At 41.3% G+C, this 18635-nt stretch overlaps 1 protein-coding gene across 2 annotated transcripts in view; it reads left to right on the forward strand.

The window, feature by feature from the left end:
• The window catches only part of LOC106577140 (AT-rich interactive domain-containing protein 5B), a 67287-nt gene that overhangs the window by 33077 nt on the left and 15575 nt on the right, over positions 1-18635 (forward strand). For both annotated transcript variants that reach the window (XM_014154904.2, XM_014154905.2), the window contains 4 exons: positions 10632-10762; positions 11082-11433; positions 14486-14538; positions 15372-15469. In XM_014154904.2, the coding sequence (XP_014010379.1) occupies positions 10632-10762; positions 11082-11433; positions 14486-14538; positions 15372-15469 (634 nt within the window). The remainder of the gene's footprint in view (positions 1-10631; positions 10763-11081; positions 11434-14485; positions 14539-15371; positions 15470-18635) is intronic.

Below are 18635 nucleotides of genomic sequence, written 5' to 3' on the forward strand. Positions count from 1 at the left end.
GGTTGATTAGAAAGGCCTGCTCGCAGAAGTGTTTTAGGGAGCGTTTGACAGTGATGAGGGGTGGTCGTTTGACCGCGGACCCATAGTGGATGTAGGCAATGACGAAGTGATCGCTGAGATCCTGATTGAAAACAACAGAGGTGTATTTGGAGGGCAAGTTGGTCAGGATAATATCTATGAGGGTGCCCATGTTTACGGATTTCAGGTTGTACCTGGTGGGTTCCTTGATAATTTGTGTGAAATTGAGGGCATCTAACTTAGATTGTAGGACTGCCGGGGTGTTAAGCATATCCCAGTTTAGGTCACCTAACAAAACGAACTCTGAAGATAGATGGGGGGCAATCAATACACATATGGTGTCCAGGGCACAGCTGGGAGCTGAGGGGTGTCTATAACAGGCGGCAACAGTGAGAGACTTATTTCTGGAGGGATTAATTTTTAAAATTAGAAGCTCGAACTGTTTGGGCATAGACCTGGAAAGTATGACAGAACTTTGCAGGCTATCTCTGGAGTAGATTGCAACTCCTCCCCCTTTGGCAGTTCTATCTTGATGGAAAATGTTGTAATTGGGTATGGAAATCTCAGAATTTTTGTTGGCCTTCCTAAGCCAGGATTTTGTCACGGCAAGGACATCAGGGTTGGCGGAGTGTGCTAAAGCAGTGAGTAAAATAAACTTAGGGAGGAGGCTTCTGATGTTAACATGCATGAAACCAAGGCTTTTTTGGTTACAGAAGTCAACAAATGAGAGTGCCTGGGGACACGCAGGGCCTGGGTTAGCCTCCACATCACCCCAGGAACAGAGGAGGAGTAGGATGAGGGTACAGCTAAAGGCTATCAAAACTGGTTGTCTAGTGCGTTGGGGACAGAAAATAAAAGGAGCAGATTTCTGGGCGTGGTAAAATAGATTCAGAGCATAATGTACAGACAGGTGTATGGTGGTGTGCGGGTACAGTGGAGGTAAACTCAGGAACCGAGTGAGGATAACAGAGGTTGCATCTCTGGACGGGCTAGTTATGCTGGGTTAGGTCACCACATGTGTGGGAAGTGGGACAAAGGAGGTATCTGAGGCATGTTGAGTGGGACTAGGGGCTCTGCAGTAAACTAAAATAATGATAACTATCCTAAACAACAGTGTACAAGGCATATTGACATTTGAGAGAGACATAAAGTGAGGCATAAAGCAATCACAGGTGTTGATTGGGAGAGCTAGCTAAGACAACAACGGGTAAGACAACAACAGCTAATCAGCTAAGAAAACAACAGGTAAAATGGCGATGAATGGGCAGAGAGGGACGGTTAACTACACACAGGGCCTGAGTTCGAGGCTAGGGCCGACAGATAAACAAAAATAAACAAAATGGAGTACCGTGATTAATTAACAGTCCAGCAGGCATCAGCTATCTAGCCAAGTGATCATAGTGTCCAGTGAACAGCAATAGATGGAACAGGGAAGCCGCGGGGTAGTCGTTACGCTAGCACGCGGGAGACACAGCGTTTAAAGTTAGCAGGCCGGGGTAAGTAGAAGCATCTGCTCCGACGTCCGGCAAAGGCTGGTTGAGGGCACAGAGGATGGAGTTACGTCGGCGGACCAGTCGTGGTGGTACGGCGGGGCGCCGTGTCGACAATGGGTCCGGGCCAGATGGCGAAAGAGGTATTGTAGTACTAGTAATTTTGTTTGCTAGCCGGGAGATGCGCCTGGCTCGCGGCTAACTGATGCTAGCTTCGGGGCAGGGGCATTAGCCACTATAGCCACTCAGTAGCAGCTAGCTAGAAGCGATGATCCGATGCAAAGGTCCAGAGTTTACGGCAAGGATCTGGTGGAGTAGGTGATTCTAGCCGTGTTGGGGTAGAGTCCAGGAGGCATCGGCTGAGTAGCCGAGTGATCACAGAGTAGGCCGGGAGGTGGGCCTGGCTCAGGGCTAGCTTCGGGGCTGGGTCACTCGGTGGCAGCTAGCTAGCTGTGATGATCAGGAGTGATGGTCCAGGGTGTACGGCAGAAATCCGGCGTTGTAGTGGAGAAAACAGTCCGATACTGGCAGGCTGGCAAGTATTATCCAGCCTAAAACAAACGGCTGGTGTCTGTGCAGAAGGTAAAGGCCGCTAGCAGTGGCTAACAATGAATAAATAGCTAGTAGCTAATTAACTGGTTAGCTTCTGATGGCTAGCTTCTGATGGAGGGTCTGGCTATAAGGTCTAAAAAATAGTGTATCTGTGTCACATTGGGTGAGGTGGGTTACCAGAAGGTATATTTAATTTTAAAATTGAAAAGAGATTGAAAATAAATAGAAATATACACAAAAAAGACGAAAAATACAAAAAGTAAACGAGAAGATGTTTAATATCATTCACAGCTTTCCAAGAAATGTATTAACTTTTATTTATTCAGGATAGCCCAATTGAGACCAGGGTTTCATTCCTAATGGTGCCCTGAGTACAAAATAAGGCTTCCATTTCCCCCCCATTCTGGAACTTTGAGGGTTTATGACAGGGTTTCCTAACTGGCGGTCTTTATTCGTTTTTTTTTTGTCTCCCCTCAAGTTTTCTGTGCAAAAAAAAAAAACATGTAAGGAAGGTTGGAAATTATGATGTTTTAGTAAAATATTTGATCTGTTTGGGATTATTGCTGTCAATTTGCAGTCTACAAATGATTTGCAATTATGTTTTCCGGCCCCCCAACCATCCGCTCAAGAAAAAAATTACCCGCGGCTTAATCTAGTTGATGATCCCTGGTTTATGACATAGCTCCTCTAGTAATTTCATATGTCGTTATCAATAAAACATCACAATATCATGCATAGTGTTCAATTTGGCTGCTGGGAGGCAAGGAGACACCCAGCTCCACCAAAACCACCTTTTGAAGAGCATAGTCAGAACAACACAGTTCAGATTATTCCACATTTAAAAGCTCAATCATCAGAGTTATACAGAAAGTAACTGCATGCTTTTCATGATCAGTAAACATCAATTATCATGTCATTTCAGATACTTGAGGGTAGCGTATCCATTTGGCATGTAGGTTGCTAGATAGCAATATGTGATATTTAGCTTGCTTCATCAGAGATTATGCTTTTGGAAAGAGCCTGACATTGTCAAAGTTGTCAGTCGGACTTCTGTCATTACCACTATAAATGGCAAGCAAATCTAACAATATAGCCATCTAGTTTATCCCCTGAAAGTTAGCTTGTTAACTAGCCATATTAACGTGATCTGTTATTAGCTAGCTAGCCAATGTGATGTGGTCCATCAATCAATGTATCTAGCAAAGACTTATAGATGACCTGGAGCCAGTGGGTTTGGCGATAAATATGTAGCGAGGACTAGCCAACGAGAGCATACAGGTCGCAATGGTGAGTAATGCTAGGGTCACCATAGCAACACCCACCCGTAGCATGCGCTCCAGCAGGTATATTTCACTGGTCATCCCCAATGCCAACACCTCATTTGGCCGCCTTTCCTTCCAGTTCTCTGTTGCCAATGACTGGAACGAATTGCAAAAATCACTGAAGTTGGAGACTTATATCTCCCTCACTAACTTCAAGCGTCACCTGTCAGAGCAGCTTACCGATCGCTGCAGCTGTACACAGCCCATCTGTAAAGAGCCCATCCAACCAACTACCTACCTCATCCCCATATTTGTTTTTGTTTTCTTCTCTTTTGCACATCAGTATTTCTACTTGCACATCCTCATCTGCACATATATCACTTCAGTGTTAATTGCTAAATTGTAATTACTCGCCTTTATGGTCTATTTATTGCCTTACCTCCTTACTTCATTTGCACACACTGTATACAGATTTTCTGTTGTGTTATTGATTGTATGTTTGTTTATCCCATGTGTAACTCTGTGTTGTTGTTTTTGTCATACTGCTTTGCTTTATCTTGGCCAGGTCGCAGTTGTAAATGAGAACTTGTTCTCAACTGGCCTACCTGGTTAAATAAAGGTGAATTTTTTTTTTAAAATAATAAAATAAAAAATGTAGCCTATCATGTCTGTCAGCAGCAATTAACCTAAACCACTCATACTTTAATAGTTCATTTTTATTTTATATCACTCAAATATCCAGTTAATGGTGGCCAATATTTAGAGATATCGTGAATCAACCCTCACATAGCTGAAGTTATATGATCAATTGATGTTTAATGATCATGTTGACTTTGGTGCATGCAATTACTTGCTGTATAACTCTGATGATAGCTTAATGTGCGCAAATGTTTTGTATGGAATAATCAGAAATGTGTAGTTCTGACTATGCTCTTCAAGATCGAGGTGATGATATTACAACCAAATAGTTACCATTGCAACCAAATAGTTACCATTGCAACCAAATAGTTACCATTGCAACCAAATAGTTACCATTGCAACCAAATAGTTACCATTGCAACCAAATAGTTACCATTGCAACCAAATAGTTACCATTACAACCAAATAGTTACCATTTATTTGCCAATCCCTTGAAAACGGCATCTAGTTGTCAATGGATTTAGCAAAGCTGGGGGTCTCCTTGCCCGCCAGCAGGCAAATCGAACACTCTGCACCTTATTGTGACATTTTATTGATAACAACCTATAGGATCTCTATGGCCAGAGCATAGAGAGAGCATTGCATTGTGGGTTGTGTAGTCAACTTGAGTTGCAACAGATTTCCACAAAGATTTTCACGTTGCTACCAACCTTACAATGCCAAAATTAAACATTTGTTCACAAAGAATATTGTTCTCACATATTAGTGTTATTTAACACTGTTCATTATAGGAATTACTGGTTTTGGGTGGATCTTTCCTTTAAGGACAATGTAGTTAAATGCTGCGTTCACCTGTGAGGTAGGGAAGAAAGAGGCTCAACTGAAAAGGCACTATTTCATTTCCTGTAAACATACATGCTGCGATGTGGGCCTGTTGCCATGGGGACTGGGGTCCAGGCAACCTGCTGTTTTGACTGGATTTTGATGATGATTGATAATTACTACCTGGCATTTGGTCCCCATCTTCATAAACATATGGCTAGATTTGCCCTCCACGTTATATCTGGCAAATTGTTCCCTTTGATAATAGGTTTTTAATGTTCCACAGTTGACGTTTGTTGGGCATAGCAATCATTTTCTCATGTAATTATATTTGCTGTGTGCGGTTATACAAGTCCCAGAAATAGAATCGATTTCACATTGAATTTATGTGACCTATCGAGGATGGTGGCAGAATTTAATTTACAAATTCTTGTGACAAAATAAAAGGATAGAGGGTGTTGTCGGTTGTCACATATTGAAATTTGAGCATTTGAAAATGGCTATTGTTGCATTGACTTTTATTGTTATTCAAATGGAGATTTGTTGTATTTTTAATTTCCTTGATAAGAGCATTATGATAGTCGTTAGCTTACATAAAGAGGCAATTGGAAGCCATCTCAGTATACAGTATTAAGCTCTGAAGGGATAACAAGCTGTCACGTTGTTTAACTACCTAAACGACCCACTGTGCACTTACTAGCATACTTCTGTACTTGTCACACTATATTTCACATCTCTGAGCTCCTGCAGTATAAGTAAACCACAGAGATGAAAGGAAATCCAAAGGCAAAGCTTTATATGAGTTACAAAGACTATAGGAATGCAAAAAAGCCCGGGTTCTGTTAGAGAGATAATGATCACTCATCCTCCCCTGTCAGTCAGCGTACTGAAGGAATCGTCTTTGAGGAAATGGAAAGGACCACATAATACACAATTTGTTGGAAATTAGGAGGTTGGCTGGTGAATAACATGTGAAACATAATGCCAGAGGATGAGAGAAGATCAAATAAAGATCAAATACATTTTTATAAAATCACAGTGCTGCCCCCATCTCCCTTACTCCACGCCTCTCTATGTTACCCTCACTGTGTGACATTTCTAAATGAGGATCAAAGGCAACCTGCATACACTGAGGGTACAAAACATTAAGAACATCTTCCTAATACTAATAATACCCCCAATTCGTCGGGGCATGGATTCTACAAGGTTCTGGCCCATGTTGACTACAATGCTTTCCACAGTTGTGTCAAGTTGGCTGGATGTTCTTTGGGTGGTGGACCATTCTTGATACACACAGGAAACTGTTTAGTCTGAAAACCGCAGCAGAGTTGCAGTTCTTGACACAGTCAAACCTATGTGCTTGGCACCTACTACCATACCTCATTCAAAGGTACTTACGTCTTTTGTCTTGCCCATTCACCCTCTGAAGGGCACACATAAAATTGTTTCAAGGCTTAAAAATCCTTCTTTAACCTGTCTCCTCCCCTTCATCTATGCTGATTGAAGTGGATTTAACAAGTGACATCAATAAGGGATCATAGCTTTCACCTAGATTCACCTGGTCAGTCGTTGTCATGGAAAGAGCAGGTGTCCTTAATGTTTTGTACGCTCAATGTATATGGAAGAGAGATATATACTTGTGTAAACATTAGGTTAAGACCTTAAGGCTGGGTGGGCCCCACCTTAGGCTGTTGTTCACTGGGGGATTTAGCTCATTTGTAGAAGTCTGTTTAATCCTAGAGTACATGTAATACTGTGTCCTGACCTGCGTCAGGAGTAGTGAGCTGCCCTCTGTTAGAGCCCCCTTTCAAACACATCAGACTCAGTGACTGTGAAAATGTCAGGAAAAACATACACAATCAGAAAGTTTGCTTCCAGTAGGGATTTTATGTGCTGTTATTTAAAAAAAAGAAAGGTTGTTTGCTGTAGAGTTGTACATATGCTTGAATAATGGGTGAATCATGAATAATGGCTGTTCACTAAAAGTGGAAATAATGGAAATGAAAAAGGAAAAATATGTATGCAAATCCTGTCTCTTTCAACCACCTTCCGCTTCCTCCATCCTAATCTCTTTCTGTCTCTCTCTCTCTCTCTGGTTAGTGAGCAGGTAGAACAGTAATCACTAACGAGTGATTGCATGCTTGGCATTATGTGTTGTGTTTCAACGTCCCCAGTGTTCACTGAGAATAAGCAAACCACATTCTTCATTAAATTTAGAATAGCTCTCAGCAACTAAATTATGTATTATGCCGTGGTTGCATTTATATTCTACATGGCCTCTTCACTAACAAATACTTTTTTCTGGGAACCTTACAAATATTCGAGTGTACACGACTATCATGCAACGTCTACAAATAGGGTGAAATACATTTTTAAAAACCTTAAATTCCTATAAGATTATAATAATAAATAAACCCTGTATACTGTTTATTTTGAAAACTGTGTCATCTGTAACAATTTGTATTCTTTTGTAAATAGAACGTATCTTTTCAATTTTGATGCATCTGATGTTCTGACCATTTTCTCTAAATGACTAGGCATGGAAATAAGCCTGAGGCTACACGAGGGGCGTAGCTGTCAAACGCCAGAGTGAGAATTATTAGCATGTCAGACAAGTCAGACGCTGACTGCTGTTCATAACTTAATAACACAGATCAAATGTGTTAGCTCACCACATACTAATGTCCTCTCTGAAAAATAAATCAACTTTATGTGGACATTAGCCTTGTTTTGTTGTTCAAATAGTACTCTGCACTTTAAACAACACTGGTGCTCAGAGGGGATTTTCTGAAGGACAAAACATGAAGTTGTTCTGCAACTAACAGGCTTTCTCACTGTGTCTCCCTTCTCTGTGTATGAACTTTGGCCTCATTTGGGTCACAGGGTTGTAGTGAAACCATCTCTCCCTTTTGTTGGGAAGATGTCGGACTTTCAAAAGCATATTTGTACGTCAATGAAATATAGGCCCTCCCCTGATTTACTTTCATAGTCATGTAGGAATAAAAACAGAGAAGTTGCTATTTTGGACCAAGAAAGTCAAAGTGGCACTTGCGTCAGCATTGCTTCAGTAAAGAGGGCAACTAATTTGTATGTGGTTGTGGATTTATTTCACTGAGTACAGCAGCATTTCACAAGATGTTGTTGCAGCAGCACTATTTTAGCGAGGAAGCATTTTAGTGTTATATTGCACCATCGCTCTACCATTGCCAGCTCAGATTTAAATAGTGTTGTTCAAAACAGGAGAGTACAGTATGTGTATGAAATCTATAATTTCAAGCTATCAAGACATAATCATGGTAGTATTTAGATTGAATGTTATTCCATTTTTTTACAGTGTTCTTTTTATTCATTGCTGCATAATCTCAGGAAATCTGTCAGATGAATGTCCACTGCTGACGAGTCTTTCAGATCCTGTGGCAGCGCTGTCTATGTGGAACTTCAGAAACCATTCGGAGGTGTCTAAGGGCTTTTTCAAACGTGCCGTCCACGGAATGATAATGGAGTTCTAGCCCTTAATTGAATTGGAGAAATTAGACATGGTACTGTCAGACGTTAAGAGGAGCGTTGGACTGCATCAAAAGATCAAGTTGTCAGCTTGCATCGCTGCTGAATTCCTTGTGACTTTCATGCCTCGGGGGTCCTGTTCATTGACAGAAATGATGGATTTGCCCCAAGGGGTTACTTTATGTCTGCCAATGCCAAGAGAGCAAGCTATTATCCAAGGTAACTTATGTATTCGACCTGCACTCTAAATCTCTGCCAGTTTTTACAGCTGGCCATTTAAACATCTGTGTATTCCTCAAGGGGTTTAAACCAGCAACCTTCATATTCAACCTTAAGTCAGGTCATTGACCCAAAAAAGGCCAGAGTAGACATAATGCATGTGTGTTATTGTGAGGAGGGTTCCTTATTTAACTGCCATCAAGGAACATGATCAGTGGCATCCAGGCCCAGAATAATAAAAGGATTCCGCACATTTCTCCACTTGACCTTGAGGCTCATTTGAAGTCGATATCCTGAAAGTCTGAGGGGAGCTTTGTGATGTTTTTTTTTTAACTAGCACAGATGTCCGCAGATCCATGTCAAACCCATGGCATCAGCTCAAAGACAAATATCTGATGTAGTCAGAGGAGTTAACACACACGATTAGTTCTGCCCCAGAAAAATGGTTTGCACTATAACCAAATCACACGTTATAAATTGTGAATGAATTGCATTATCAGTTTCTAAAGTGTCAACCTCCTCAATCCTGGACACACTGCAGTGTAAATCAAACGCACTTCTAAAAGCACTACCTGGAAATCTGTGAATCTCAGCCATAGTCATCATAAAGGGCATGTAACCTTTGACTCCCAGTCTTCACATCTGCAGCATTTGACCTGTGAAATGTGCACCGCACATAAAGTGTTTTTACGCGATACGCTCTGAGTTACATGCTCAATGTCATGAGTTTACGGATTTGGTTTCTAAAAAAGGCCCACATCAAGAGGATTATTTAGTCACGTCCCACTGTGCAAAAACTGGTTGATTCAACATTGTTTCCACGTCATTACAACCCCAAAAATGTATGTGATGACATTGAATCAATGTGCAAAAAGTAGTCAACGTAAAGGCATTTCCTATTTTTTTTCACCCAACTTTGAACCGAAATCTAATGTCATGGTGATATTTTTTGTTGATTTCACATTGAATTCACAATAGTTGACAACTCAACCAAATGTAAATCAAAACTAGTCGTTGAACTGACCTCTGTGCCCAGTGGGTTATTCCTACATAGGCCTGTTCTAGATATGAAATCTCTTGTTTAAACTGATGATACATGGTGAAAAACAAATCTAAGTGAGGTAGAGCTCAGGTCAGCTCGTTTGCATTACCATTCATGAGTCATCCATTATGCACACTATTGGATTTCATGTTATTATAAGACTTCAACTTTATAGAGAGAGAAAGAAAGAGAGAGAAAAAATACAGTACAGCAAAGCCAAGTAGCCTGAAAACTTGCAGTTACCAAGCTGATTGCAGATCTTGGTGTAATTTTCCTTGCCTTTTTCCCTGGCTGTTTTGGAAAGAACGTGAAGTTAAAGGTCATTGAGTCACAATAGCTTTCACCTCCTGTAATTACTTCCTCCTCGATTTCATTGGGCTTTGTTTTGCTTAAGTTTTTTTTCCTTCAAACCTTGATGAGAATTTGATCTGGCAAAAAATTATTCCCCTTGGCTGCCTCTAACCTTGGACATGATTTAATTGTAATTGCACACGAAATGCCTCTTTGAACTACTTGACTGAACCTGGCTCGAATCGAGTGCCTCCTCTCTCCTTCGAGTTTATCATTGTTTTTGTTACCAGGGAAGGCAGTCTGCCAAGGTGTTACAATACAGTTGTTGCTCAATGTAAAATGTGGGCGTTCAAATACTTTGGAGGTTTTAAATACTTTATGGTGTAATGAATGTATACTGTGGAATTATCTGCCTACAAAGAAGTCCAATCAAACATGTTTATGTCTTGTTAGCAATGTTGAAGGTCTCAAATCACCAAGTTACAAGGAAACTAATAATGGGAATAATGATTAGATCGGTGCATGTGTTGTGCAACAACATGACCTAGTGTTCTCATAGATTTAACTTTACAGGATGGGAATTGCTATTCAGTTGTTTATATAGTTTTAACGCTACACTCCTGCAACATAGAAAGGAAATGTTTATTTGCTAAGTGCTTATTACACAAATGATCCAGAAGAATCAGCTTGCTTGTCTTCTTTCCCTGGGCTCTGTGTGTGGTTGCCTTCCTTTCCCCAGAAACATTGCCTCTAGGATACTAACCAGCGTGTGTTTTTCCCCCATCTTCTCAGCCCCTAACCTGAAGGGTCGGCCACGGAAGAAGAAGCTGTCAGTGTCCCAGCGAAGGGACTCCCAGGGTCACAGTCAGGGGCCTCAGGGGCCCCAAGAACCCAGCACCCTAGAGAACAAGTCTCCCACCAAGGTATACAACCCACCTAACATTTGATTCAATTGCGGACATGCATAAAGATGGCGGCCACCATGTACTTACCATAAATATCTGAATTCCTCCATCTTTATGCACCTTCGCCATTCACTTCAGTTTACTTCATATTGATTGAATTCAATTTTTAAATGTCGCAATTTGTATGGATGACATCTTTTTTTTTCAGTGGGGGATATAATTATTTTGACAGAATTATTAAATAGCCCCCCCCCCCACCCACACACACACACACACACACACACACACTTCACGTCGAGTGTAAGCCCTTCATCTTCCACTCTTTTATTTCCTACAGGTAAAACCTAACTGCAAGATAACAGTTCCTACCAGCAAGGGCACAACAGCCAAACCCAGGATCTGTAAAAAGGCATCTGTGGAGGAGAAGGTGGAGAGGGAGGAGAAGGTGGAGAGGGAGGAGAAGGTGGAGAGGAAGGAGAAGGTGGAGAGGGAGGAGAAGGTGGAGAGGAAGGAGAAGCATGAGAAGGTGGAGAGGGAGGAGAAGGTGGAGGAGGAGAAAGAAGAACCAGAAGAGAACCAATCAGAAGAGAGTGGTGCAGACGAGCAGGCCTTCCTAGTAGCCCTATACAAGTACATGAAAGAGAGGGACACACCTATTGAGAGGATCCCCTTCCTGGGATTTAAGCAGAGTGAGTGAAATATATTTATTTTATGTTCATATAAGCTTTGGATATATGATCTTCACACACCTGTCAAAAGCATTATATGTGCATTCATAAGGGTTCTACTCACACTGTCAGAGCGTCGCATGCAACACATCTCGCTCAGATGTTTCAACAATGAGGCTTCACATGCTAGGGAAGATGATATCTTATATATAGAACCATACAAGAATGGTCATTCAATATTATTTTCTTGGCACAGCCATGCGTCATTGTGGTGCATTCACTCTATACGAAAATACGCAATTTGTATTGTACGTTACTCTCTCTATACAAGTTTTACATTAATGTAAGTTCCGGGTTCACAAATAACCCCATGTATATATTTAGAAAGAGATGTCATCTGCACACCAAAGATGCAGTTCTTAAGTAGGTCATTGTGGTTGAGATGGTATGAGAGTGGCTCAGTATGCATGCATACGGTAGTTACTGAGTCTGCAGCATCGTTTGTATCGAGGCATAATGCCAACTGTTTTACATACAGTACATGTTCTGAATTACAAACCAAGCAACATCATAATGCTTTTCTCATTAAAGCCCCCAATAATGCAGTTTAAACTCGTCCTTGGCAACATGACTGTTTAAAAAAAACATAACTAATTCAAAATATGCTCAGACGCAATCAGCTTTCATTATTCCTTTCAGCCACTGCAATAGCCTCATTTATCAAAGCAAAACTTTCCTATTATGGAAATTGTGTTTCTGGTATTTTCTTTCATGAGTGGTTTATAATTAAGATAACGACTGTTTAAAAGCACTGGATTGTTGAACGGTATACACATGTATTCCTGTCCTCTTTTGATGTGCCTCCTACACGTTTTGTGTGATTGTTAACAGAAGCCATTCAATTACATCTTCCTTTCTAAGCCATTGGCTCTGAAATGCACACAGAGCTACCAATTCCACTTCGTCTAATGCACAATGTAGGGCAGACAGCGCAGCGTAGATAGAGGCAAAATACTGTAAATGAATCTTTCAATCTATCCCCTTTTATTTGAACGGCATATTCTACACAGTGCAAGGCTATAGCTCTGGCTCAAAGTTTCTTATCTGTTCCACCAGAAAGGAGGCTTATTTTCTTTTATTTAGCTTTAGCAGTTTGCCTGGATGCTGCACAGGACGTAAGATAAATGGACTTCAGAGGAAGAAAAGGTCACATGACAAAAAGAGGTTTCATTATCTTCCATTCAGTTGGGTAAACAGCTATTCCCAGTGTTGGTACCATATTCTGAATGTGCGATGGAAGTGAGTGTGAGGAAGAAATGGGACAGGGAGGGGGTTGGGAGTGTGTGTCAAGGTTGGTACAGTTTGACATCACATTGCACATTTTGAATGGCCTTGGTCGCAAATTGGAGAGTGGGGAGTTAGGGAATTGGTATGCGTGTTGTTGGGTGGGGAGTTAGGGAATTGGTATGCGTGTTGTTGGGTGGGGAGTTAGGGAATTGGTATGCGTGTTGTTGGGTGGGGAGTTAGGGAATTGGTATGCGTGTTGTTGGGTGGGGAGTTAGGGAATTGGTATGCGTGTTGTTGGGTGGGGAGTTAGGGAATTGGTATGCGTGTTGTTGGGTGGGGAGTTAGGGAATTGGTATGCGTGTTGTTGGGTGGGGAGTTAGGGAATTGGTATGCGTGTTGTTGGGTGGGGAGTTAGGGAATTGGTATGCGTGTTGTTGGGTGGGGAGTTAGGGAATTGGTATGCGTGTTGTTGGGTGGGGAGTTAGGGAATTGGTATGCGTGTTGTTGGGTGGGGAGTTAGGGAATTGGTATGCGTGTTGTTGGGTGGGGAGTTAGGGAATTGGTATGCGTGTTGTTGGGTGGGGAGTTAGGGAATTGGTATGCGTGTTGATGGGTGGGGAGTTAGGGAATTGGTATGCGTGTTGTTGGGTGGGGAGTTAGGGAATTGGTATGCGTGTTGTTGGGTGGGGAGTTAGGGAATTGGTATGCGTGTTGTTGGGTGGGGAGTTAGGGAATTGGTATGCGTGTTGTTGGGTGGGGAGTTAGGGAATTGGTATGCGTGTTGTTGGGTGGGGAGTTAGGGAATTGGTATGCGTGTTGTTGGGTGGGGCGGCGGGGAGGGGATGCGCATTATTTCAGGCTGCCTTTAGAGAGGTTCTTTATGCCTTGTTTCTAATTTGCCTGTTTGAATGTCTGTTTTAGTGTACATTGTGTTTTGTCATGCTTATCGTTGTGATAATGCCAGGTTGAATAGAGTGAATTAGAGAAAAAACAGGGAGCAAGTCATCTAAGAAAGAACTATTCTCCCATTTTCTTTCCCTTTTCTGTCCTTCCTAATTCTGCTCACTGTTGTGGTAATTACAGCCGAAGCATAACAACCCCATTAATAAGCCATAGCTGCTATCCAGTTGCAAAACACAATACTACTCTCTGCAGTTCAAATAGAACCCACCAGCTTCCTTTGTAATTCTCCCAGTGCATTGACAACAGACACGGAAGAGCAGGGAGGAAAAATCAATGCTGTCAAATGCGGAGATAGGAAAATGCCATTTTGACAAATGCAAGCCTTTGTGTACGCAGAGATTGAATTTTGATGGATTTCTCCCTAGGCGAGCCTTCCTTATTTATAGGTCTTCATATAAAAATGTTAAACAATGATGTTACAGAAAGCAGATACCAATGTCATCGTTTGGAAAATCTTACAATAACCTGGGTTAATTGTTTGCAGGGAAATATACTGTCTTTGTTGTATTTTGATTATAATCACTATTTTGCACAATACCTATAATCAATTTGATATCGTCTGTCATTGGATCTTCGCATGTAAAATTCTATGCAAAATTGCATTTGCATTTGTGCCAACATTGTTAATGAGTGCTAAAATGTTAAGTATTACCAGATGCTCATAATGGTCTTTATTCAAATCCCCTTCAGCTGAATTGTTACAAGAGCTAGCTAGGTGTCAGGCTGTATCTACCTGTAGTTTATGTAGCTATGTGACAGTATCTTTGTATGTGGTGATCTAGCTGAATACCATTGATCTCCCTGTTTGTTGTCCCTCTAACAGTAAACCTTTGGACTATGTTTCAAGCTGCTCAGAAACTCGGAGGATATGAGTTGGTAAGTGTTTACATATGTCCTGCTCCATACTTAACTTTTATTTTCTTTAGGCTGCCTCAGTCGTGTTTTTCTCCAAAAATCTTGGTCAGGCCCACATTTTGCAAAATGATGCCGTTGTTTTAAACCCCCTCTAAGTGGAAAACACATGTTACTCTCCCATGTCAAGGAAATTGGCGAAGTCTGTCATTTTTTCCCATGTTCAGGCTCTAAAATAAAGTGCACTATTATACACAGTGAGACAGCAGAGCAGGGACATTTCACTTGGCAGCCTACTCCACATTTGTTCAGTACTAATGTGGGAAGTGTTTCCAACATTTTTACGTCTTTTGATGTGAAGAGTAAACGCATTGCGAATGCCGGTTAGTTCATTTGCCACATATAGTCATACAGACAGACGAGCCGCAAACTATAAACAGGAAACTAGTCATGTAATCGGGATGTTTTTCCTTTTAAAGCCTTTTTATCTGCGGATGATTATCAGTCTTTCATGCCTGCTGCTGTCTTTGTGAGCAGGAAGTTGTGTGGTTGGTTTGAGTATATATTTAATGGTGTAACTCGTCACTCTGGCATCTTAATGCATATATACCACTGTACTGTACTTTTCCCTCTGTCCCTTGCTGTGGTACAGACGGTGGTTGCCAGCTACAGCTGGCGGCATGTTATGGAGATGGTTTTGCATTACAGTAGTGTTATAGTCTCTGTAGCAAACTGAATAACTTTGTTAATGTTATCCACTCACGTCGGAGAAATGACTAGCATCTATAACGATGTTGTTACAGCATTTTATTATGTTATATGATACAGCGTTATAAAAATCAGTTTCTCTCTCTCAGATCACAGTTCGCCGACAGTGGAAAAATGTATATGATGAGCTGGGTGGTAACCCAGGAAGCACAAGTGCCGCCACATGCACACGAAGACACTACGAGAGGTGAGTTATTAACAAAGCGCTGTCCCATTTTCCTAATGCAGTGGAGGAAGAGGAATGCTACTCTCAGCCTCAGTATCAGGTGCATGTCAACTTTGCTTAGGGAAGTAAGGCTTCCTTCCTATCTCGACATGATGTCCTAAGCCGTGCCCACAGACACTCTCTCACCCTGCTGCTCCATGCATACTAACACAGAGCACAACTATATTCACCAAACCAGTCACACATCTCTCTCTAACCAGCCTTTATTATTGAGAGGGTCCCTGAACCAAAGCAAACAGCAAACAGATATGATCCTGGGGGAGACTGGAGGATATTATGCATGCACACACACATTCTCAAGGTTAAACAAATGCTGCGTGCTTAATACAAGATAACCTCTCTTTCATAAAGCTTTCCTCTTACGGCTAGTCGTCTCTGAACCGTCGTCCCCCCCCAGGCTGATATTTTCATGCCTCCGCAATGCTATGGAACAGATTTACCTGTCAAAAGAGGGGCATGCAGAGCAATATCATGCATGCATATGGGTGAGTATGTGTATAAACCTAGGCAAATGACAAACAAAGTCAGGCTGAATTGCTCAGTCATTATGTGTAGGTTTATCTATGCTCTATGTACGAGTGCATACAAAATTGGATACAGTATTTGAATTATATAAAATAGCACTGCAGCTTTAAACCTCTTGCGCAGCCAGAAGGAGCTGTATTTGCTCTGCCATTAAAAGCCCTTTCACAGCCCTGCATGGTTAGGAGGACTGGTATAGACAGTGTCAGCACAGCACACAGCACAGGGGGCTAGAGGGGACCAGTGAAGTGTTACTGCTGGCCTTTCTCAATAGAGCCACAGAAAGCAGGGAAATTGTGCTGAATCAATACAAACCAATAATATCTCCACTGCAGTGAATATCACCCTGTCAGAAAGAGAGCGGGAAATCTCAGCTGAATCCAGACAGACCATGGGATGAGAATTTTAGCTGAGGCTCTCTATTCCAGTAGCTAGGAGGGCAATTAACCTCATTGTATTAGCTCAGCAAACAAAGCTATTCTCTCTCCCTTGGAAGTGTATGATAAATGACCCCATTTGTGGGTTTGGTGAAGTATATGTTTGGTCCCTGGTGGCATCTTTTATTTCTCTTAATGATTACTCAGCGTTGAAAACACAATGAGGAATTTAAACTGGAGCATGCAGCATTTCTCCCAACGTCTTTTGATTTGGTATTGGAACATTTCGGTTGTAATTGCACTAGATTAACTGAACGCACTCATCTTGGTCTTTTGTTCGGGACTTTGAATGTCCCCAAGCCCTGACTCTAATTTGAAATGATCCACATTATCCATTTTCCTCTTCAATGGAAGTCATCTGAAACGGTTGCCTTGGAGACATTATTTTGAATGATAAAGATGGAAATAATGACTGTATTTATGGTGTTGAGCAGCGGGCAGTAGAGAACATAAAACGAACAGAACACAAGATAACCTGAGGTACTTGTCATTTGGAAAGTTGCTCATTGCAGCCATTCTACTGTTCATTAGCTTAAAGGGAAAAATCAATATTTAACATCCAACCCAAGGTCTAAAGCTCCAGCTGGGAAAGCTTTAATGATATTTATTTAAACCGTTTCCCAAGATTAGCTGTCAGAGCTCAGCTCCCTGAATTAAAAATGAGGTCATGAAAAGATGGCATCAATAACCTTGAAATAGACTGCTGCATTCTCTCCCTGCATGTCACTTCATGCTAATTCTTTGATTATACAGGTCAATGCCTTTTAGCTGCCGTTAGTTATTTAAGCTCTCACTTTCTATGTGAGCTGCTGCTGCTGCTACAGAAACAGTACATTTATACCGTACATGTTGTTACTCTAATAGCTCCTGTGTTAATGCAGAATTAATGCCTGCCGTGCATAGGCATTTTTATGTAATTGCAGGGGGGAAATATCCATGGCAACAGTGGAGGCAATTGAGAATAATTTTCTCAGAGGTTGTACCGAGTATAACAAAGAACAAGGAATTCCACTCATTCTTTTTTAATACAGCAGCTAATTTCAGTTATTAACTGATGAATACCAGATGTGCACACTAGATTGTAAATATTTATTTGGTTTGGATGCTGGGTTTGTTTCTTTTGGATACATTGCAGACGATATTATTGATTCTTGTATGTATTCCTCGTGGTATTGGTGTGCCTCTGCACTCACTCAAGCTGCACCTCAGATTGAAAATATATCCCTTAGTGTATAGGCTCATAACAAATTGGAAAACCTTGGCCAGTCGCCACCCCGTGGATCATGTTAGAGTAGACTCAATCCTAAATAAAGCCCTTGCTCAGCGTTGCATCTAGTTCCTCTATGCAACACACTGGTCTCTTTGGCTATGCCATGGTGTTCATATTATTTAGTTACGAATCTTACAACATGAGTTTAAAAAGACACATTGCTGTAACAGCCTGATTAAATGACCTGCTATAGGAAAAACCTACGGGACAGATTACAGCTGTGATAGCACTCAGATGAATGACGTTTGATTGCTCTCCCTCATCCACCTGCCATAATAAAGAAATAACTTACCCACATGAAATATACTAGGCTTTTAAACCTAGTGCTTTTTGCAATTAGGGGCTTGCAAATGGTGCCATACTTGCGCAGTTAGACATTCAGAAATACTGATAACAAGTCAGAGGATTTGTTGTTGTTGCATTCTTGCCTTTGGCTTAGGAACAGTTAATTAGATATTTCTTCATATAGGACTTAATGATGAACAGACTTTTCATCATATTATAAATCTGGTCCTAATGTTGAGATTGGATCAAAGAACATAATATTCCACATAGTGAACTGCAGACATGATACAGTATCTAGCAGTTAATCCAAACACTTACCAGTCCATTGCTCAACACCTGTCATGATTAAGGTTTGCTGTGGACAGTTTAATGCAGTTTAGCCTTAGGGGAATGGTAAAGGTCACTTTTAGATCTGGTATTTCTAGACTGGACAAAAGGCCCTAGTTTAGTATTCCTTCAACGCCCTGTTTAACGGCATGAATCAGGATCACTTGAAGTGACAAAAGAAAGGCTTTGGAGCCAAATCTTTCCCGAGCTGAGGGAACAATGACCGTTTATCCCACTCTGATTTGGCTCTGAAGATCGATATTTGCATTTGCACAGACAGGAGTTA

The sequence above is a fragment of the Salmo salar genome, chromosome ssa18 (genome assembly GCF_905237065.1).
Source record: "Salmo salar chromosome ssa18, Ssal_v3.1, whole genome shotgun sequence".
Taxonomy (NCBI): Eukaryota; Metazoa; Chordata; class Actinopteri; order Salmoniformes; family Salmonidae; genus Salmo; species Salmo salar.